Source organism: Malurus melanocephalus, unplaced genomic scaffold (genome assembly GCF_030028575.1).
Source record: "Malurus melanocephalus ecotype Western Australia unplaced genomic scaffold, MMel_1.1 scaffold_61, whole genome shotgun sequence".
NCBI lineage: Eukaryota > Metazoa > Chordata > Aves > Passeriformes > Maluridae > Malurus > Malurus melanocephalus.
Genome location: NW_026623293.1, coordinates 2,581,637 through 2,605,942, shown reverse-complemented (window position 1 = coordinate 2,605,942; position 24,306 = coordinate 2,581,637). Strand labels below are relative to the sequence as shown.

Sequence of the window (24,306 nt, the reverse complement as noted above, 5' to 3'; positions counted from 1 at the left end):
TCCTTCACAAAAAAACCTCTTGCACTATACATGGTTGCTATGATGTATGGGTAAAAGGTGAGGGAGTGATGCTGCAGTGAAGGTGCTCTTTGGCACTTCCTGCACACGAGGTACAAATGCAGATGCACTGTGACAGGTAACCACAGTGAGAGGAGCACTTGGAGCTACRTGACACTGACACATCTCCAATATTTGCACAGTGAAGGGGATTAAAACTGGTGGTGTAAATGATTGGGTATGGGAGTTGCTCTCTCCATGCTTTCCATGCCTGTGGTGATAATCAGCCTCTCACCTGCTTTTTGAAGCTAGTTACCACACTTAAGATTTCTTCCCATACAACTTGCACTAAACAAGAAGTTCTAAAAAAATGCTTCTTATACCATCACAAGATGTTAACAAGATGAAAATAACAATATATCTTAGGAAAACACTTAAAAGCAAAACTCTAAGAGACAAACAGGTTTTCAGTCTTTCAGCCTCTAAGGCTGGAAAATTCATCAGTGTGCATGGCATTTGCGGGCACCGGAACATGATCCTCCACACTACTCTCCTGGCACACTGTTGCCCTTCACCAACTAAGATTCTCCAAAACAGTGTACAGACAGAGTTTGGAATCATTCCCAAAAGCCTGAAGTRCATCTGTTTAGGACAGAGCCTGAAGAGCAGATGAAAAGTTTTGGGAGGATTTAATTTAGCTGCATGGGCACCATGGCCTCTGAGTTTCCTGGCTGGACTTACCAGTCAGTAAGGGACTTGTTGTGTGGTTGGATTTAATCTATGCTTGCTCCACCTGTACTTTACTCTGCTTAAAGGGGCTGACTCATCTCTGCACAGGCCCTTGCCAAGTAACTAAATGCAACAAGAAAAGTCTGGTCCCCAGAACTCAGACATAAAAAYAGTCTGCTGATCTGGCATTAAGATACATGCTTCTCTTCCTCAATGTACCAGAAATAGAGGAAATGAAAAATCAGTAATTATTAAGAACAGTTGTAGGAGCAGACCCAAAATGCATTATTGTTACATGTCATACTATTGTTCACTGCTTGGTTACAGAGGAGATCAAATGCTAAGGCATGAGGGAGTGCAACACCTCAAAACACCAACTTCTCTGAAGTAAAMAGACTTTTTCTTTCTCTTCACTGTAAGAGATATCTATTCATTGTCATGTTGGAATCACACATAAGAAAAACCTTTACTCTGGTTTATAGACAGGTGTGTAGATGATCTGCCTTAAGGAGTGCTCTCCTTATGTTTACCAAAGATGTGCTTCTTCTGGCCATCTGATCAGCCATATTAATTCAAGACACCATTAAGGCCAGCAGTGGTGGGTCTATCATCCCACATCTTCCAGAGTATCTCTTCTGCTAGCTAGTATGTGTAGAGACACAGATGAGATGTATCAAAAGTACAGGTTACCTTAATWACTTAGTGGATAATTATACTACTGAAAAATAATGTGCCCAGCATACTTAAAGRAATAAAATGCTAAAGAACCTCTAACCTGAACAGAAGCATTAAAATTTTCTATTGGTGTAGTGTCATCTACAGTAAGCACTTTGCACTTGCAATATGAAAACCTAGGATAAAATTTGTTTTTTGTAAACTACTGCTCCTCTTGAAGGTGTAAAGAATGTAGGCCATGAATACACTCATTATATACTCCTTTAATTTATACTCAAATTATTATTAAAATATACAAAGAGCTGCCCAACTTAATCTGTGATACCTGTAATTTGGACCATTATTTTTGAATAAATGCACTTCACTGTTTTTTTCTCCTAACTAATCAATGGAAAGCCATACATAGCACATAAGCAGCAGAAATATTAATCTGAAACCAATGTTCTTACGTATGATATTTTTTTACACTTACCTGAGGCCACTAAGTTAGGAGCCTAGTCACCTCAGACTCRTCCTACAGTCACTGAAGAGACACAGACAACTTCAAAGAGCAATTCAGATCTTAGTTAATCTGAACCAAACTCTGAAGGTGCACCTTTTCTCTGTTTACTGTCTATGAAGAGTAAATGCTTTCACTAAATTTTCCTGAGATGCTTCAGCTATGTCCCTAGTGATAGCTGGGCCTTGGTCCACACCATGTTTGTAGACTGACACACGGTGTTTAATGGACAATCTAATTGGTAGCTTTGCTTTTTAACTACTGTCTTCAATTCCACCAAATGTTATTAACCTAACAAAGGTTAAACCTTGAACAGTATACCTGATACTTGAACAGTATCAACATTTCAAGAGTAACGTAGGAGTCAAAACCTAATTTTAAAATATTATTTWAAAAACTAAGTCATAATTAATTTGTTGCCTTTTTGTGAGACTAAAGTAATTTCTGAAATCTTGAAGTAAGCCTTAAGTTATAACTGCACAAAATCCTATAGATAGCTCAGAATTGGGCAGAAGAATKGTCTGCCAGGATGGCATTCAAGGAGCTCTACTACCTGTCACAAGAAGTCAGGAAKGCTAACACAAAAACACCAGACTAACTGGTGTTTTCCTCCTACTTTAAGTTATTCTCCTACTCTACACCTAAGATAACTCACGTTTGTAATTTGGGTATCTTCTCATAACACAGATTTAAGATGTGCAGAATGAATACCAGGATGCAAAAGCTTCTGAGTGGCTTTGAAAGGTGTACTTAAGTTCACATTAGAGAGCCTTTTCTAGAATTAATTTTAAAAGAATGAAGGTATTTTATACACAAGCAATTATAAGATGATCTGTGCTAAATAAATTTGTCTACAGAAGTTACCAGAAAGTGTTTTCATTTTCATAAAGGCATRAGATGCAGCCATGATGTCTTAATTCCATAAGTCAATCCCTTGAAGAGTCCTGAAAACTTCGGGAAAGACACCGTAACTTCTGCTAACCTTTATATCCACAAAATTAGGCAAGGCAAGTTTAAAAAGAAATCCAGAAGGGAAGAAAGGGGACAGACAGAGAGACCTGCAGAGATAAATAAAATAGTAATCAGCAAAGGAATCTGAAGGGGACACCTTCTTTGAGGTTTCACAATAAACCGATGGTGAATCTTTTGTGTATCAATGGCAGGAACAGCCTTTTCTATCTTGAGAAGTTTCATAAGATGTCACAAATTTCATATTTGAAGCATCAAGAAATCATGAAAGATCTGAATGAGGTGATTTAAGTTGTCAGAGTACYGAAAATACTAATGTTCACAGGACAGTTTCTGTCCTCAGTACAAATGAATGCAAATGCATTACGTGAGTAATGATTGACAAGCCTGGTGGGTAAGTCCTTAATCTTCATAAAACAGCAATAATCTTCACAAAACTTACATCTTAAATTCAGGGCAATAGCTAAGCTACATTTTGTGAGACTTTTTAACCAGAACCAGCATTACTGTTTTGGTGTAATGAGGCTGGCTTAAATGAAAAAGAATCAATTGCTTAAAATSCTATTACTAATTCTCTGTATTTAATACGTTATTCCTTTTCTCAACACAATATTCATCCATACAGTTTAACTTGAAAAGCTTCAAGCAATGAACTACTAACCTTGCATAATTTAGAAATAAATCTCTGTATTATTCAAATAATGCTAACATGGAATAATTAGCAGTAATATAAGCAATTTTCCTTTTYAAAATAATCATCATAACAAGTATTTTGAAATGACCACTACATATATTTTTTTATCCCTCAAGTTATTGAAACCTTGATGTATACTGTTCCTTCTCTACAGATGCCTTTTCAGAACTTTTCATATTTGTTGAAAATGAAAAATTATCTACACTTTTTACAAACGAATTCTATTTAGTCTCCCTTGGATAGGTTTAAAAACGAATATAAATTATTACAAAAATAYATTATTTACCTATAACTTGAATTAATAACTGTTTTTAAACATTTTGCTTGCTCATTTTGCATTACTTTACCACTTAAAACAAAAATAAAGAATTAGTTGTTCACACAACATTGGTATGGTAACAATACTCTCCATTACTTTGCATACTAATTAAAAAACCAAAACTATTTTCATAAAGTACAGAACACTGTAAATATAGTCCCCCCCAACTCCCCTTCTAAAGGCTAGCAAAATGCCACAAGTTAAAATACCTAACTAATGACTTATATGATATATTCTGGAAGAACTAGGATAAGATAACTGTCTATTTTGATTATTTCTTCTATATTTTTACTCTTTGCCATTTGAAGYCACATGGAAAATACAGTCTTTCAAGACTTCTATACAAACATCTCCACATGTTTCCCTACACAARTTCCAGTAGATGCAGGTACCCATCCAGTATATGCATATATCAGATAAGCATGTTTTCCATTAGAAAATATAATTCTTTTCCCTGATAAATTTCACCTTAGTGCTTCAACAATACACAGGTGCTAGGAAATATTTTCAAATAATTTTCATTTGTTTTTCATTTATTCTTCTCGGTAGTGCATGCTTATAATTACTTCATAGAAATTCTCAACGCTGACATACAGCAGAGCAATTTAAATAAWGTTCTTTCAATTTAACTATTCTTAGAGCTATGATTTGAGAAGCAGCATATCTGAGAAGACAGAGTGTTAGACTTGAAAGTACTGGATCTGGACCTATCAAAAAAACTTACCATGTGTGGTAGCTGGTGGACTTGGTTTAGGTTCTTGAAGACGCTCTACAAAAGTGCTCACTAAAATAACATAATAGTAAAAAAATAATGGAATCATATCACAGCCAACAGCAACTGACAAATACAGATTCTTAAATGTAGCAATATTCAACCATATTTATAAATTGGGGGGGGGTTTGCATTAATGGGGAAAAATTTAAAAAATTACAAAGTAAAAACTGTTCCTTCACAACATAAAAGTACATCTCTATATTTGCTCAACATTTTTAATGCTTCTAGAATCAGGAAAAGAAACTATTGACTAAATCATCACTGAACTAGAATGTGATCATCTCTTTGGTCATCAGTGCATGCTGTCTTTGTGTCAGGGGAAGAAGCTTTGGCCACAGCTATTTAGCCAACACCAGGCTGACTGGGGCTTGTATTCCCCAGAGAGAATCTGCAGCATCCACACTTCACATCAATGAGTGCAAACCCTCATACATCCATAGATCATGTATGTATACATATATATATGCACATATACATACATGCATGTATGGAGTGTAGCCCTGGAGTAAATAAGGACTTCAGTCCTACATTGTTCAGATCAGCTTGGGGCTAGGAGGAAATGTGCTTGTGTGCCATTGACTTTTACTTGTCTGTGCTTCAGTGTGAATGAATATGACACTGCAGTTGAAAAGCCATACCATTACTGTGCTCTCCTCAAACTAAACCTACTCCCTGTTGTTTGATTCAGTTCACGCCACTGCCTTGTTAATGCAGCAAAATGGTTTCCAAACTGGGATCAGAATTAGTTCATCTGTCATCACCCATTGCAATAAACTTACTCCAAGTCACTGCAACAGCAGCATTAAATATATGTGTATTTGTGATGCAGGACAACATCCTAAAATGCTACTATCAGATTTAGCTATTTCTAATAGACTTCAGATGTTAAAGCATTGCACAGACAAAAATACCAGAGTTCTTAACATTCTTTGAACATCTGCATCTTAACTGACAAGTTAAACAGTTTTGTCTACTCTTTCATTATTTTCCTTTTTGTGAATTCTGCAGCCTAAAGACAGTCAAGCATGAAAAAAATTGATTAAAATTACACTTCATAAGGCAAATCCAAAAGTTTTTTACATAATAGAAAACACAGTTGTTCTATTTCACATCTCTTCACTAGTCCAAGCAATCAACTTTGTACATTAGAAGTCCTTAGAGCTACAAAACATGATCTTTGTAAATCATGGCATGGAAACAGATAGGTACCTGTGAGAAACAAATACATATCCAGTATTGATTTTATTTCAGTATTTTGGTAGTCAAGTTGATGCATATATTTGTTTCAGCCAGGCTACAGAAATCAGAAACTAAGTCCATTTTTTTTTACAGTTTGTACTCACCATCATGCGTTTTAACGTTTGGAACTGACTTCGTGGACAATTCTTTTATCTAAAGGAGAAAACACAGATACATTAATAGATACAAATGTAAAGGACCAATATCTAAAATGAACATTTGGAATAAAATATCTAGTTTCAGTACTACTCCATTACATAAATTATTGGTTATGATTTGGGGAGAAAAATACTACTACTGTGCCCAATATATGAATGCTTTTGTGTGGTCTTAATGTGAATTCATGCTTTGTACATCCTGTTATTGCAAGTCACAAAATGAAATGACAAAGCAGACTTTTGGGCCACTTCAGCACTTAAAGAGTTTCAATACTGTCTTTCTCAGCAATTCATGTTCCATTTTGCAGGCCTAGCTTCCACTACGGGGAAATACTGGAGTGTTTAATTACACATTGATTTTAAATGCATGAACAGTTCTCCATTATGCTTTAMAATTTTGTATATTTGACACCCCAGGACAAGCACTGAACTGACAGTGTAAAGGAAACACGCTGGCTGTAATTTGATCTAAATAAACCAGGAAACCTGTGAATCCTATATCATTACAACAATGTTCTGCACTACAATTCCCCAAAGAGAAGCAGAACACAAATCATTCACACACAGCCAGCTGGAGCTGGCACAAGATATTGGATCCTCTTTTATTTATCAGTTTGGCTATAGCCAGTGGTGTACCAATTCACTGTCAATTAAGTTTGCATTGTGCAAAAGTGTTAACTATTTCTCAAGTCCTTCTCTTTTCCAGGGACTGAGAATGTAGATCTCCTCAACAGTATTTCACAAACACCAAACCTGGACCCCTTTGAACCTATTATAAATCAGTGGTCATATTATTATCTTTCAAAAGGTCAYTTTATTGCAGGAAATTCATCTATGATTAAGTCCTCCATTTCTCCAGCTATCAAATTTGTTAAGGTGGAGATGTAAAAGCCATTATTTGTCTTTCCGTTCTTTAAGCACTTAAGTAAAGGTTCAACATTAATCTCAAGCAAAAGGTGTAAAATCAGATGTTAATCTACAAGAATGCATCATCTAATAGAGGAATAGGTCACATAATCATGCCATAGTCTAAACATAGCCTAGGTATTCCAGACTACCTAGATCTTCACCCACCAATCACTTCAAAAAAATCTATACTTATGTTTCAACAAAACCTTATTTTAGGTAAAACATAAAATCATAGATTATCCTAGGCTGAGTGAGGATCAAGAMCAATTCCCTGCTCCTTGCAGGACTACCTAAAACTTAAACCTAAGAACATCGTCCAGACACTCTTAGAACTCTGACAGACTTAGTGTCAYGATCACTTCCCTGAGGAGCCTGTTCCAGTGCCCAACTGCCATCAGAGTGAAGAAYCCTTTCCTAATGTCCAATCTGAACCCTCTCTGCTTCATCCCATTTCCTTGTGTCTTATCACTGGTCACCAGAGAGATCAGCTCCCACTCTCCACTGCCCCCTTTGAGGAACTCGTAGGCCATGATGAGGTCACCTCTCAGCCTTCTCTTCTCCAAGCTGAACAAGACAAAAACCAACAGCTGCTCCTCCTAAGCCTTGCCTGCAAGACCTTTGATCATCTTGTTTGCCCTCCTCYGGATGCACTGAAAYASTCTGGTGTCCTTCTMATAYTGAGGCAGCCAAAACTGYCCCCAGCACTCRAGGTRAGGCTGTCCCAGTGCAGAGCAGAGCAGGACAAACYCCTCGCTTGCCCAGCTGGCAGTGCTGTGCCTGATGCACCCAAGGTCACATTTGGYCCTCCAGGCACTGCTGACTCATATTCAGCTTGACATCACCTCAAACCCTCAGATGTCCTTCTGCAGGACTCCTCTCCAGCCTCTTGTTCCCCACCTTGTAGATATAGCCAGCATTATTCAATCCCAGATGGAGAAACTGATCTGCTCTTGTTATTTCRATAATTATTCTCATAGCAATGAGTATGACACTTTAATTTTAGTATGGGAAGCAATGTATATTCAGATATCAAAYACTAGACCTCATTATGATTATTTTGTGGCAGATTTAATCCTTTTAACTATCAGAAACTTTTTGTCTGTACAGGTAACTGTGGTAACTGTGACCTAGAAATCTTTTAACTTTGTGTTGGACCTATTGAAAATATTTGGTTTATTAAGCCCTTCTTTCCCAAATGGTTTTAATTCCTGGTTTATGTTCCTGTGTCTCTTTTCCAGATTCTTATTTGTCAACATAATTTCCAAACTGTAACAAACCCCTCCAGCAATTACAATATGTGAATATTAAATTATATTACAATTAGAGACTGTGAATATTAAATACACAACCAGAGATATATCAAAGACCAAATGCTAGCATAATGTTTCTCTGTGTTCTGTGCTCTCTGAAATATAGTGTTTCWCAAAACAGACCTGCATCTTCTGACTAACAACCAGATCATTCTGCTCCTGAAGCCTCTGCTCCAATTCATCTATCTTCTTCTTGTAAAAGATGCTATTTTTGTTCAGGTCTTCTTTTGCTGATGATTTAATTGTCTCAATCTGTGACAGTAGCTACAAAGTAATCAGAAGAAAAGTAGCATCATATTAATACTGTACAAAATATTTTAATGTTAAAGCTTAAACAAGCAAGTGCCATGCTTAGATACTTTCAATTTTTTTTTCAGCAAAAACTWAATGTCTTCTGTGATTTCACTGGGACTTGTGTGTATTACAAATCAGGTGCCTGGATTACTTTTTAATTACACARAGAAGACTACCTAAATTTCAATATAAAGAAAAGGACATACAAACACATTGTTGAGGTTGCCTAAAAATAAGATTGAAGGAAAAAGTGTACAATTCTATAAAAATGTTTTAATTATAAATASTGTCAAATAATGATAATTTAAGGAGGTGATATGTGAATTTGTATAATAAACGTAATATATTGACTGTGACTGTGGAAGAAAGGGAACAATATTTAGGTGCATCATCCCAAAAATAATACTTACATTACTCCTCCCTTATTCTATTCTTGCACTGTATGTGGGTGTACCATTAACTAYATCCTTTTTGAGGACTGTTCCATGGTTCCTCCCCAGTGTTTTCTTGCCAGAGGAGGAGAAGCATTGGTCAGACCACTATGATCTGCTCAGTTCTTACATGGTCACGCAGATGAAAGGAAAATGAAAGGAAAAGAAGCGAGAGAAACAAAGCAGGAAAGAGATTAAAAAGAAATGCAGATGTGAAAAAAAATCTGAGGAATAAAGCTTTGTATAGTAAAATATATAAACCGATGCAAAATAAAATGCCATGGTGTTTTTTTCCTGGAAAAGCTGAATAGATTCTGCATTAGAAAGCTACAACAGAAAAAGCAATAGAGAAGTGGTAGAAAGGAGAAAAAAAAGACTGAGACATATGCCATAGGTCCATGGTAGCAGCAGGTACAGGGCGGATGAAAGCTACATATTGGCAATAGTATCAACTATTCAGCCTATCCACATAACATGGAAAATACTGCATAATACAGTGCACACACAGTCAGCTGTAAGCTCTTCAAAAGAYATTGTCTCAGTTTTCTGTCAGATTCTGAAATGATAAATTGAGTTTCAACCCRGGCCTTAAAAAGGTCCTACCATAAAGAAACAGAGAGATGATAAATATGACTAAGAGGACATACCCTTATAAACTCTTGATATCTAGCATGTAGTATCTAGATGTACTAGAGCATATCAAGAACTACAGGAAGGGTAGTAAAATAAAAATGTCTCCTTTAGGTGTAAGTGGTTTGCTCTGTCACTTACTAGGGACTTTTCTGACTCGTGGTCACTGCGGAGGGCTTGTAGTAGAGAGGTCCACTTTTTTTCCTGCATAGAGGAAATCAATATTAATTCCTCTTAACAACACATTTGGTTTRATATATGCAGCTTTATGTCTTGTTAAAAACATGATCATTCAGTTCAATATATGCAGCTTTATTTTTCAAAATAAAGCATAAATACCAAAAAGATGACAGACTATATGAAATTTGAGTAACCCAGGATTTAAGGCCTAGAACAGTTATCAGCATGATTTATACATCTGAGTGTGGTTTTCTTACCAATCACTCTAAAAACTGAGTATTTGCTCTTTGGTTTGCATATGCAGACACTGTGAGCAAGAAATACACAAACATTTTGACACAACTCTGTGCAATAGTAAGAAGAGTAGTAAGTGCAGGGGGTTTCCCCTACAAATAATGTAATTTTGAGCACTCAATAACAATGTATTTTGCATAAAAATGCAAACCCCAATATTAACATATGAGTTTTAGAGGGAAGCCAATTTTCTTTGATGCAATTAAAAAAACCAGAAAGCCCAACTAAATTTTCCACATCTTTGATCAGAAGTGACCAAACTTCTGTAAAATACAGTAAACAAAGACCTTCACATCCTAAAAACCATAATAAAAAAAAAGGTACAAGTTGGCAAATCCCACCAGTAAATTTCCTAATTTTCTTTTTYATCTGGGAAATGGAATATTCCAATTTTTCAGTAAGTGGCCTCACAGATCAGCAGACACAAATGCTTTATTAGAGCCTTCTGGAATTGAACTGCCACCATACTAGGCAAAGATATATTTAATCATAAAGAAAAAGAGAATATCAATAAACAAATAACAATTACTTCATTTGTCAAAGATAAAGAAGATAAATCCTTGTTTGTCATTATACAGATAGTATTAAATTGCATTAAATGTTTAAACCCAGCTATTTTTGGCACTGAGAAGAATAAAAATTTTACTTATAGATTTCACATCCTACTCAGAGATGAACAATAATAGAAAGAACATAAGTAATCTGTCAAAAGCAAWACACTAAGTTACAGTGTTACCTGTTTGTCCAGAAATCTAACCACATTTGGATGATCCTGAGGACGGTAAAGTTTCTCGTCTGTAAATTCATGGCTGTCTTTCAGTGTTCCTAAATTGGACTTTTGTTGCACATTGGACTTTTGTAATTCTACCAGTTGCTAATAGGAGGGGGGAGGAATATAAAATTTTCTTTAAACACAGTTATGCAAAGAATACTTCTCTTTTCATTAGTTCAGCATTTATCAAATTTCACAATTAATAACATCTACATCTAACATAAATATGACTTGTAAAAGTACACAGGACATAGCTGCTACAAAATATATGCTGCTCTGGTAATGCCATGCAGATTTGTTTTCTACCCAGCCATACTTTTAAGATTCGTTTGCTAGTGAGCATTTCCAAAGCATGTGCTGAAAACAAGAATTCTGTCAGGACTATAAAGCAGAGGGTATCCTCCTCCATGCCACTTATGAGAATATTAACATAAGAATACCTAACATGCAGCAACCACAGCAGTATCTACTAATCTATAAACAGGCATTCAAAGGCTGAGGAGTAAAGAAAAACKGACATAGTTGCTGAAGGTTATAAAAAACCCCTCTGAAATTATGTGAATAAAATACCAGTATACAAAGATACAATTATGGCTACCATTCARTCATTATTTTTAGAGTTTTGTAGGAAGACCTTAACAATGACTGTATCATATTTCAAATATGGAAGTTCACTGCCTTCTACTGTAAGGGATTCATGCCCTAAAAGGTTAGAAAATTTAAATCGCTTACATTTTCTAAGGTTGAATTTCTTGAATACAACTCCTTAAGCTCTTTCATAAACATATCTTTCACCTTTTCTATTTGATCAGCCAATTGCTCTCTTTCTTCGTCTTTCCATTTATGAAAGGATTGTAGAATCTCTTCTTCTTTTGATTTTTGCTGCTCACATTCCTGAAATTTTTTTAAAAAACATTATTTGTTATTTTTTCTTTACATTCAATACAAATTCAAGCTCCCAAACTACATGTGGATTTCAGTCACTTACAATATTTGGGAAATACTGTAACATAAAAATCATAAAACCCACCTATTTTAAAAGGAACTCTGGGGTAGCAAACTGTGCATTTTGCYAGCATAACAAGTATGCTTCAAGAAAGTTTTGGCAGTACATTTTTTTTCACTGAATAACACACAAATTACCTTACTTTGTCATATCAAAGATCCATTTATCYCAGCATCCTTTTCTCACTAAGTTCTTAAATGTATAGGTAAGAAAGGTTAACATTGGGGCAAGCAAATGTRTGTTCTCCTTCACAGTCTCCAAGCTGCCAACTGTTTTCAGCTCAGAGGACTTCTTCAGCCTCATACATTTCTGTGAACTTCATTAACTGCATAACCTTCAATACATTTTCTCCTCATGCACTTTTGCACCCATCCCCRGTGGCTGCATCAGCTTTCTGCAACTGCAACATCTTGGTTGGTAACACTTGATTTTCTTTGCTAGCTGCTACTAACATTTCCCTAGGACTATTCTGTATCACAACCTTAAGATCTTGCCCTTCAGTAACAGCACTCATCTCAGAATCCATCRTTTCATAGATGAAACCAGAATTATTTTATCCCCATATACATTTACCCCGTTTTATCCATTAGATTACTTCAATGATTCCACTACACAGTGATGCATTTTTATAGTTCCCAAATTGTTTGAAGTCCTGCATTTCACTGCCCAGGCCACACATATTTTTAGGAAACACCTACATCTTTCCAYCACAGCATTCACTCTGAATTTTTTCTCTTAACTATAACATGCAATCATTGCACAACTAGGAAGAATGGGATCATCTGTATCCTTTCATTGCAAAGAAGTGACCAAGAATAGGAAGCATGGTAGTTTATACACAAATTCCCTCCAGTAGAAGCTCTAAAAACCAGAACCCAACGTGGGAAAAATCTCCTGCTCTTTCAATCAAAAGGCAGTAACATTATGACACCTGAATTGACAGTGGATGTCAGTCATGGCAGACAAACTAACCAGTCACACTTCACATTTCTATCTTCCCTGACATCTCAGAAAAATAGAGAAGTTTTGAAAGCTTCTTGTTGTGTAACACAGCAGACTGTAGCTTCAGGACATTTCAAGTAGTCCCCTTGCAGTTAGGAGTCTCAGCTAAGACAAGTGACTTCAAAATAGGCCCCTAAGGCACCAAAAAAACCTACACTGGACTGTTACAAATCCTCTGGGTTCCATCTCATAAACAAAACAATGCTTCAGGGGCGGAAGAAATATGCTATAGATGTACTTCTCAAAAGTTAGGCACAGAATGAATGAGTAGAGTATCTTCCAGGTGTCCACATAGGGCCAAGGCCCATTATTGTGACAGTGCTTGCACTCCTAAGTGAAACTCCACCAGCTTTTGATTTGGTCATTCAGTACTTTTGGAAAAGGAAGCTGAACAGTTCCAAGAAAGGAGGAACAAGAGGACTGAAGAAAGAGAAGTCTAATGCTGAGTTCAGGGAAAGAAACACTCMATGTTTCACAGAAGATCAGGGTTTCCTCTGGAAACAAGGAAGAAGAACGCTAGATTGGAAGGGATCATCCTCCAGGATATCCTAGTCCTGCTGAATCTTGAAAATGTTCAATATTGGGAAATCCATCACTTCTTTGGGCTGAGTGAACACAGTTCCAAGTGCTAACTCTTTTGATGTTCACATTACTTAGTATGTATTACCTTAGACAACCTGGCCAAATTAGCCTGTTGTTCCAATTCTAACTGGGACTTGGTGAGCTGCAACTGCTCCTTCAGTTTTTCAATCTCATCCTGCAATTTTTGTATCTTGCCTTTGTTCTTCTGGTCTATTTGAAAGAAACACAGATTTAAAATAGGTTTGTTGCAATTTCTGGAACTGTGATACTTACTGCAAAYACATTTCTAGTGTTTTAGTAACATCTTAATGAAGTGGGACTTTCTTAGACCACTTCCCCTCCTAWTATCATGATTCTCTGTAGATGCTTTTAAATACATATATTCCCATGACTGCTAACTTACCCTCAAATCCTTAATCTTGAAACATTTTAWCAATTTACCAAGGATATACTTGCCCAGCATCTGGGAATCTGAGCACAATACAGAATATTATTTCAGAAAAAAATGCATGGGGTATTTCCCTCACAGAACAATTTCAGGCTAATCCTTTTACATGACAATCACTTCAACTGTTTCTGCAGCATCTTCCACTACCATTTCTAGTGTAAGSTGCGTAACAGCTTCTTTCTTCTCCCAGTATATTCACCTTTCCTCAGGAGCTTACTCAGACCCCTCTCACTGTGGCTGCTGTTTCATTTCCTGACAAGCTACAGTTCAGATCTCGTTAGATTCTTCCCACTTTTTCTACTCCCAAATGCTCCTTTTTCTGAACTTGTTTCTAATCACTGCCATTTGTTAAYACATGGTAGTGCTTATCAATAAAACATAAGCACACCACCTAGCAGGAAGGAGACAATCTAGATATTAATTAAAGAAACTTTCAGAATGCTGTTTTCCAAAYTAAACATCTTTCAATGAAGAGAGACAAAAGTATGCAAATTAGTGTTAAAGCAACCTTGACCATTAYAGATAGATTAAACTACACTGTTCTTAATAGTTTTCTCTTTCTCACTACATTTTACAGTCAGTTTAGTTAGAAGAGCCTGATCCTACTCAAACTGATTTCAGTTGGGGTGGACTATTTTTGTATTAATAATTCATATATGTTTAGAAAATGTATTTGCCTTAGTGCAGCTTGTTCATTTTACCCACGCCTTCGTAACATACATGCCTAAAGAGAAACTGTGCTCTGAATTGTGCTAGTGGCTAAAGTATTCAACAGAAATGCTAGTTTGAAAAGATGCTGCAAATATGACACACAGATTTTTGTTAACTATTTTCCAGAGACAGAAACATACGTTGCCCGATACACTGTATCAGTCAGTGGCACTTGCATTCACACAAATTGGTATCTGCCACATAAATATTAAAAGTAAAAATCATTCTTCCAAGTTATACAGAATCATGGACTGTACATCCTCACTATATTTACACTTTTCTAAACTACCTCCCTTAATTTTTTGATAACATTAAAGTACATACCAATCTCAGTCTCTCCTGGATGACGCCTATGAATGTGACCTTGTAAATAGGCATAGGTCATAAAAGCCTTTTCACAAAACGGGCACTAAAAAAAAAAAAGTTAAAAACATATTAGTAGCATCTTTTTGGTAAATACAATGGGCAAGGTTTTTAACAAGTTATTACGTTTTGTTCATACATCMAAAGAAGGTAACTTTAATAAATTCCATCTCACAAGAATAAGGACTAAAATTCTCATGGTACCTGATTTCTGTAAAGTATCAGGATATTAGTGCAATCTAAAGTTTCATAGTGATGGGCATGAGCAAGAAGCTGATTGTGCTAGGCACTGTATAAACTAAACAAAAAAGACTTTGGCCAAGCAAGTTCAAATTCAGATACAAACCACAGACAAGGATTCATCTATCTAGGGAGAGAACTATAACAAAAAGGTATAACAACCATCCTCAGCAAAATACAGAGTTGCCAGCCAACTAGCAACTCATATTCTTAAGATTCATGTAACACCACCAAGTAGAGCACCACACAGCTAGAAAAAAAACAATAAAGATGGGTTTGAGTTCAGTATATGAGTTGTAAGGACCATAGATATGTAAAATAATCAGATATTTCAACCAAGAGAAGTTAACAATACACAATTTTATAAGAAAAGGTACGTAGCTACATTAGTATGCTACCTAGCATCCTTCTGATGCAYGAAGTTGTTTCAATTACAGTTTCGATAACTTACTTACTAAAAATTTTAAGTCAAAACACCCTTTTTGTTCACCTTCAAAATACATTACTTACATTCAGAATATATTAAAAATAGATGGGTAGTACAAGGACAGAAGCTACATCTACAAASTCTGTAATATACTTTAAGACCACGCACGAGGGTCAGTCACCACTTTAGGGCTGCTCATCACCTCTATCTCATACTTTTTTCCAAATAAATATGTTTTACCAAACCACAGACACTCAGATAAATAAGTAATATTTCCTTATCAGTGYGATATGACTGCAAGAAACCAACTTAACAGATTCAAGATTTTGTCACCATAATCAGTACCAGAAGGAGGACTTGTGGAACTACAGGCCCGTCAGCCTGACCTCAGTGCCTGGCAATGTTCTGGAAYGGAGCATCTTCAGTGTGATCACACACAGGACAACCAGGGGATCAGACCAGCCAGAATGGGTTTATGGGTTTAGAAAAAAAATGGTCCTRCTTGATCAACCTGATCCTCTTATGACCAGATGACCCACTAAGTGGATGAGGGAAAGGCTGTGGATATTGTCTACMWGGACTTCAGCAAAGTCTTCGATACCATYTACCACTGCTCCTGGAAAAGCTGGCAGCCCATGGCTTGGAGAGGTGCTCTCTTCTCTGGGTTAAGAAMTGTCATGATGGATGGGCCCAGAGATTGTGGTGAATGGTGTAGCATCCAGTTGCCATCTGGTCAGTAGTCGTGTCCCCAGGGATCAGTGTTGGGGCAGCCCAGTTTAACATGTTTATTGATTATTTGGATCGGGGGATTGAATGCACCCTCAGTAAATTTGCCGACTGCATGAGAATGCTGATCTGATAGAGGGAGGAAGGCTCTGCAAAGGGATTTGGAYAGGATGGATCAACAGAGACTTAATTATATGAGCTACTACAAGATCAAGTGCCAGGTTGTTCCCTTCAGCCCCAATGACCCCYTGCAGCACTACAGGCTAGGGGAAGTRTCTGTAAAGCTGCTCAGTTGGAAAAGAACCAGAGGGTGTTGGTCAACAGCTGCTGAACTTGAGCCAGCATGTGTCCAGGTGGCCAGGAAGGCAAATGATATCCTGGCTTGTGTCAGCAGTACTGTGGCCAGCAGGACCAGGACAGTGATTGCCCCTCTGTATTCAGCATTGGTGAGGCTGCCTCCCACCTCAAATCCTGTGCCCTGTTCTGGGCCACTCACTAAAAGAAGGACATTGAGGTGCTGGACTGAGTCTAGAGAAGGGCAATAGAGCTGGTGAAGAGGGTAAGACCTATGAGGAGCAGCTGAAAGGGCTGGCAGTGTTTAGCCTGCAGAAAAGGAGGTTGGGGGAAACTTTATCACTCTAAAACTTCCTGAAAGGGAGTTGCAATAACACAGGGGTTGGCCTCTTCTCCCAGACAACAAATGACAAGACAAGGAGATTTAGCCTCAAGCTGTGCCAGGGAAGGTTCAGGCTGGACATCAGAAGGAATTTCTTCATGAAAAGGGGGGTTAAACATTGGAATGGACCACCAAGAGAGGYAGCAGAGTCACCATCCCTGGATGTGTTCAAGAAACGAGTGAACAGTGCACTTAGTGCCACAGTCTAGTTGATAAGACSTTGATTAGTCAGAAGCTGTGCTTGATGATCTCAGATGTCTTTTCCAAACTAAATGATTCTGTGACTATGTGAAATTCCCAGATTGCATATAATATTTAAAATGCTGCCACTGGTAGTCAGCCATTCTACAAAATACCTTCCAGCAAACTCTAAAACCATGAATAATTAAGTTGAATTTTGTTGAACAAATGCAAGACCTAATATAAAACCAAAATAAAGTGATATAGTATGGCAGCAAAGCATTACTGCCAACCAAGAGGGAGCTTACAGTGTAACAGATTGCACATGATTTACAGAATTAAATTGTCTGTGAAATAATGTTATCCATTCAAGCACAAACTTCATGTCAGACTTGCTGGTAGTGAAAGAAGCTCTTACTGCAAGAGACAGGATTAACACAGGGAATATTTAGGATTTCAATTATGCAACACTTTTCTTGCAACTACTTTTCACAATGTTAGACCACAACATGCACTTTATGCCTACATTGTACATGAGAATGTAAGATTTCTGAACAAAGTATTGATGAAAAGGGAAAAATACTATTTAAAATTAAATGTGTATTRCTCATGAAAATACTGACCAACAAGTCTTAAACTTATGACTTGTAGACATCAGTACAATTTTATAGTAGCAYTTCATAGTTAAACTTACATTGATGGTGGATTAGATACTACATCCCAATTCCAAAATATGTTTACATTAGCTGTAAAGTGCACCTCCACTAAAAAAAAAGGAAGTAACAGGCTTATCTGCAAAACATCCATGATTTTGAGGGGATGGAATCTGAACTACCCTCTCAGGAACACCAGTAAAGCCCCTATTATCTGGCAGCCAAGATCAAGGCACAAATAAATATCACACAGCTATTGTTTACTGACCACACTACTACCCTGCATTTACAAACACTAGGAAGAGTGTTTCATTTATCTCTGGCATTYACACTCAGAATCCTGAAAATACTGCAGGAACAAATGGGAAATACATTTCCATCTCTGTTTTCCTGCAAATGCCATTGAACAGATTAATAATGAGACAAGTTCACCACCATGTTTTTCAGCTTCCACAGAGAGAGTTGCACACTGCAAATATTTCCAGAAAACTTGATAATATCTGGCAATCACAGTATGATAATTATTTAAGTTTACACATAAAATGACACGGGCATTCAGTTTTCTTCTGCAAAACAGGACAGAAAGCTGCTTTGCAAGTTTCATAAAGGTTTTTTTAAACAATATATCAGCAGCTTGTTCTTCAGACTAATGCTTGAATGCATGAATGTAGCCCTATGTACAGTTCTACTCTTGGGGCATAAGGTACCTTTTCCCTTTAAGAAACACTTGAGCCAACTTAGTTGAYGTCTTAAAATATAGAACTTTGCCTGTAACTTTAAATGTACAGAGCTAGCCCAAAACCATGTCAAGTGTGCCTCCAGTGCACGCTTTAGACTTCAAATTACATTTGAAACTGAAATTCGCATTCCTGAAACCTGGTGGAAAATGCTGAAACTGAAAAATACTCAAATCAAACTACCGCACCATTATTAGTGAGGCAAAAAACCCTCCCAATAAAAACAGAGTGCCATGACACTCAGTCAGAACAGCTATGTACTAACGCTCTTAAGGAAGACCTTTCAGGRACAGATTGTTGTGGAATCAGAGCTGGGCTAACTCACTGAAGCTCTTTACCATTGCCTGAGTCACTTCTGAGTCACAGACACAAGCAGAAACTTGGTGCCTGGAGAACATCAGTGCAGGACAGTGACTACTCGCAGACTCTACATTACAGTTCAGGATCAGTTTTGATGTACTTGCCCTGTATGTTTTCTGACCTTGCAGTTGACAGACAAGCAAAGACAGCAACACAAAGTAGTAACACATTTATCACAGGTTTTGTGTGTGTATCTGACACTTCAGATGCATCTAAAGCGAATCCAAGAGTAAAGAGTGCTTGTTATTAGAAAGAGAATTTGTTAAGATGATGTAGCACTCTTGCAAGGGTCTCTGAAACACAGAAGGAAAACAAGTGCAAGCAATGCACTTCCTTTAGCAAGGTCACTGATCCTTGCAGTTCCAGCCTTTCACCCAGCAGGCAACTGCACCCCAGCAGAGCAGGGCCACTTCTGCCACCCATCCCAGCTCAGAGCTGGCAATGTGTGAGTGACTGGGCCAGCAGCCCCTCTCCTCTCACCTGGTGGTAGTTGGCTCGTGCCTCCATCATCATCTGCTGGGTGCTGATCATCTTCTTCCTCCGCCGGCACTCCTCCTTGAGCCCCTGGATCTCCTGCAAGCGCTGGGCCACCTCCTTGCCCAGCTGGTCGCGCTGGGCCTGTGTCTCTCGCAGGGCCTCCTCCAGGCTGCCGAGCTGGGCGCTGAGATACTCCTGGGAGTGCAGCAGGTACTCGGTGTTGAGCTGCGCCAGGCGCAGCAGCTTCAGCAGCAGCGGGTCTGCGGGGCCCTGGCAGTGCGGGCAGCACTCCCGCTCGGCGTTGCAGAAGGTGACGTGCTCCAGGTGCACCTGCAGGGCCGCCACGTCCCCCTCCCGCGACACCCGCTCCACATCCACGGTGCTCAGCCGCCGCCAGTCCGGGTTCTCATGCCGCGCGCGGAACTGGAACGCGGGAAACGCCGCGGGCCCCGCGCCGGGCCCTGCCGCCGGCGGGTGGTATGTGCGCTGGGAGAAAGGCTGCGGGAGAGAGACACGGCTCAGCCCGGGCCGCCAGCCCACACCCCCCCCGCCCGTCCCGGCGCTCACCATGTCCGGGCTCCGTCCCCGCCGCTCCGCTCGGCGCCGGCGTCCTCCGCGTCGCTATGGCAGCCCCGGCCTGCACGGGGGGAGGCTGCAGTGACGCCGGGCTGTACCTCCTCCCGCCCGCCCCGCCGCTCCCCGCCCCAAGGCCCTTCGGCTCCGCGCTCGGCACAAATCCCGTCCCCTTCCCCCTCCCAGCATCCTCCTCCCCCGACGCCTCCACAGTCTCCCGGCAGCGCCGCGCTAAGGAGCCCTCTCCCGTGGGTCCCGGTGCTTCTCCTGCCCCGCGCACCATGCTCATGCTTYACCATCTTCACACACCACTCGCACYAGCAAACACATCCCCGGCTCCGCTCTTACGGATATTCACCTTTAACACAATTACACAGTGTATACTCTCTCTCCACATTCCCTTCACTTCTGTGAAGTCTGTACATGGCACCCGGCTGGCACGCTCACTGCTTCAGCGTGCCTCCTCCCCAAGCTGCGCCTCCTCCGTGCTGCTCCCGACTCAAACCTTTCTCACTCCACCATGACTTACACTCCTCTAGCCCTGTGCTGTCCWATGCCCTTCTCCAGCCTCACCTACTCATCCATCTCCCAGATACGATGACACCTGTCACCTCCCCACCATCAGCATACATACACAATGTCATTTCTCTGCACATCTGCCTCACGCTGCTGCACCCTCATGTGCCTCTGATGGTAGCTCTGTGCAATCCCTCCAGTGCARCTCCATACCCCTCCCAATGCCCACACACCAGCGTGCTGCTTCCACACGCTCTCCTCACTCATCAGATCAACACACCTCTGCCGGGTATCACCACACACTAGACCCACTCTTGCAACCATACAACCCTACAAGCTCGCCACATCTGTCATTCCTGTCTCCTACCAATCCCAAACACTTCAGCCCCATGAAGTACATAATGGCTTGCGTACATCACCTAATTCACCATTCATGCCCAAATACTTTTCCTCAAGGCAACCAACAATTTCTGCCTATATCCCTGCCCCACTACAATTTCGAGTACTCTCCAGTTCGGCATTCCCATTCTCCTGCTCAGTTGCTTCAAACGCTGTTTCTGAGCACACAAAACTATCCTATTCCCTCACTTAACTTTACCACTCTTCTCCAAAACSCTGCTCTTCCTGTTACCATTTCTTAATATTTCTGTCCCCTATGCAATGTCTACCTTAAGGCCATGTTCCATGTTTATACTTCCCTAACTTTTCAKTCCCTTTCACACATATTTCAGTTTCTCATCCTCTTGGTCATTCCTGGATACCATACATCTCCAAGAACATTCACACAATATATATTTGATCATACACTCCACTCTGTAGGTTCCTTTATATCATGCATTACTCACAGAGACGTTCTCAAGGGATCTCTGGTGATCATCGTCAGTCCAGATTTCTGCCGGACACTAGTTCACATCACCTGTGGCATTTAAGATGAACAGACAGTCCATGACCTCCCTGTACAACCTGTTGCATGTCTGTGCTCTCCTCCTAATGRAAACATTTTTCCTAATATCTCACCGAATATCTGCTATTACCAAGATTAAAAAATGATTTGAATATTTTTGCTACAATTGTTCAAGTAATTGTAGGCCATTAGTAGAGTGACCCTTTGCCTTCTCCTAACCACATCAAATAAGCCCAGCTCCCTCAATTTCTTCTCACAGATCATGTACTGTAGATCCTAACCATCTTGTTAGGCCTCCTTTGTCCCCTTCCAGCTCTTCCACATAGTTCAGATTCCCCCTTAATATTTCCCTTCATTCACCTCCTAGGAACTTGCAATGAGCCTCACCTCYCATCTGCACATTGCCCTCTCCAATAAAAACAGTAACATGTCTACCATTAATCACAACATAGTACCCATAAAAATACCAGCAATGTTGCTACATGCATTAACACAACGACCCTCACAAATTACAGGCTCTTAGTTTRATATAGGTTTCTATGTTGATTCTTGCTTTTTGGACCCTTAACCTTAAGCCTACTGGCCATACTTTACTGCAATACCCAAGGYTGAGTTCCACTCAGATTCTTCCATCACTTATCATGCCACTTGTTTTYAATTTAGAAAGATACTCTGTGATGTTTTCACCATTGCAGTCTTCTCCTGCAAGGATGTCGTTTTTGCCACCTCCTTTTCCATGAACAGTCTCCAGCAAATTGTTACTTTCAAAGAAATCTATTTAACATTTTTTTTATATATCAAATACAGATTTGCCTGGTTTGCCACTGAACTTTGCACCGCTCTGAGTCCTGAAGCAAGGAAATATACTGCTTATTTTCTTCAGAGCCATTTCTAACAACACAGACTCACTTCCATTTAGTGTACAAATACCCTTACATTTGTAAGCAGCTAGATTTTTTAAAATTCTCAAGTACTGGCTACTGTCCAAAATGTTCATRCCTCAAATTCTTTAAAATGCCTTGAAAAACATGCATTTGAATGTTTTTTTTCTAATCAAAGGAACGTTTAAGTTACATATAATGAAATCTAACTCCCAAAGATCTGAGCCTAATATGTGCTCCATCTTTCTGACTTAGGAAAAATTTCTTTACATGAAAAGCATGTAAATTTTGCAAGCTACCAATTTGTATGTCAAGGAGAAGGAGCCTGAAAAAGCACCCTTTAAATAAGGGCCTTTCACTGACAGATGCATGRGTTTAATTAGAAAAAAATAACCAAACATTATTTAAAGCCAGCAAAGTAAACCAAGCCTGAGGGTAGCTTATGCTCCTCAGCTAACRTATTTAGTCAGGAACATTCATACAGATTTGCATGCTCCTACAACTAAACCTGCTTTAACTGAACATGACCTTGCAGCGCTACATCATCTATGCATCATATAATGGTCTGTGTGGGAAGGCACCTTAAAGGCCATCTAGTWGCAACCCGCTGCCATGGGCAGGGACACCTTCCAGTAGACCARGTTACTCAGAGACATATCCAACCTGGCCTTGAACACTGCCAGGGATGGGACGGGCACCACGAYGCTGAGAAGAGGCACAAGCCGCCCAGGTATCTCAATGGAGACAGAAAAAGTACGGACGGACTGAGACGGCCCTTTTCCATCTTTTCCCCTTTTTTTCTGCCGGATTTACTCTGCTCTGGGAACTSTGCCCATGAGGAATTTAGGGCCATCACCCACCCGCGGGGCCCCCTCGATCAGAGGTGGCACCGCCTGCTCTCCCGAACACCCCACCCCGCCGGGGCGGGCGGCACCGGGGAAAAGCGGCATTTCCCMGCGGCGGTGCCCGCGGGCCAGGCCCGGCCCCGGCGCTCCGGGAGGCGGCCGAGCACGGCCGGGCCTGCGGGAGGCCCTGAGCCGGGCTCCATCTGCCTGCCAAAACCTCCGGCTCCGCTTCGGAGCGCGGCCGCCTCGCCGCTCCCTCCCGCCCGCCCCCGGGGAGAGGCCCCGCCGGGCGCTGCCTCCCGCCACCGTCCTGCGCTCGGGGTGGGGGAGAAGGGGAGCCCCCTGCGCTCACCTCGGGCTGCCGCTCCGCGGGGCTCGGCTGGCGCCGCCGGGCGCGGAGGGGCGGCGGCGCCTCCGCCGGGCCCGTCCCGCGCCGGGCCCGCTGCCCCGAGGCCGCGGGTGGCGACTGGGGGGGCCGGCGGCCGGGACAGGCGAGAGCTSCCCCGCTGCTCGCCGACTCTCGCTCCTTGATGTTGATGCCCAGGCGGGATGTCCTTTGTCTCGGTCCCGTCCCGAGCGTCTCCGACCGAGAAGCAGCCTTTTCTCCTCCTTTTTGTRAAATGCAAGGGAAGTCACAACAAGCTTTGGAAAGGCTGCCTTTGGAGATTCAAGGCACGTTTTGCCACGCAGGCACCGAGCACGACACGTTTAATTAAACCTGTGGAGCTGCGAACTTCTCAGCGGGATGGGGAGTCCCCGGCGGCGCGGAGACGGCGGCGCGGCAAGGCAGCGGTGGGGCGGGGGCAGGAGCCCGCCTGGCCACGGAGAGGGATGGCGGGTTTGGAGGGTTGCAGGAGCGCTCCTGCCTACCCAGCTGGATGGGAGGCTCGAGGGGCTGCAGGATCCCGTCTGCCTGCCTAAATGGAAGGGGGGTTGAGGGTTTCAGAAGCCCGCTTGGCCGCCGAGCTGGAGCGGTGTCTGGAGATCTTGCAGGATCCCGCCTGCCCGCCGAGATGCAGGGGGCAGTTGCGGGTCTGCAGGATTTTGCCTGCCGCCGAGTTGGAGTGGGGCTTGTTGGGSTCCAGAGGCCTGACTGCCTGCCGAGCTGGAGGGGAGCCCGAGGGT

General features: G+C 40.8%; 1 protein-coding gene across 3 annotated transcripts in view; it reads right to left on the bottom strand.

The window, feature by feature from the left end:
- Nucleotides 1–23,593, bottom strand: part of DZIP1 (DAZ interacting zinc finger protein 1) — a 38,075-nt gene extending 14,482 nt beyond the window's left edge. For 2 of the 3 annotated variants that reach the window (XM_057366218.1, XM_057366217.1), the window contains exons 1-12: nt 23,534–23,593; nt 21,397–21,467; nt 20,030–20,099; nt 19,466–19,960; nt 14,948–15,032; nt 13,550–13,674; nt 11,607–11,768; nt 10,839–10,976; nt 9,770–9,832; nt 8,397–8,537; nt 6,001–6,049; nt 4,607–4,666 (exon numbers count right to left, since the gene is read on the bottom strand). In XM_057366218.1, coding sequence (XP_057222201.1) covers nt 4,607–4,666; nt 6,001–6,049; nt 8,397–8,537; nt 9,770–9,832; nt 10,839–10,976; nt 11,607–11,768; nt 13,550–13,674; nt 14,948–15,032; nt 19,466–19,960; nt 20,030–20,032 — 1,321 coding nt within the window. In that variant the 5' untranslated portion in view covers nt 20,033–20,099; nt 21,397–21,467; nt 23,534–23,593. The remainder of the gene's footprint in view (nt 1–4,606; nt 4,667–6,000; nt 6,050–8,396; nt 8,538–9,769; nt 9,833–10,838; nt 10,977–11,606; nt 11,769–13,549; nt 13,675–14,947; nt 15,033–19,465; nt 19,961–20,029; nt 20,100–21,396; nt 21,468–23,533) is intronic. The other variant, XM_057366219.1, reaches the window with a different exon arrangement.
- Nucleotides 23,594–24,306: the final 713 nt, after the last annotated feature.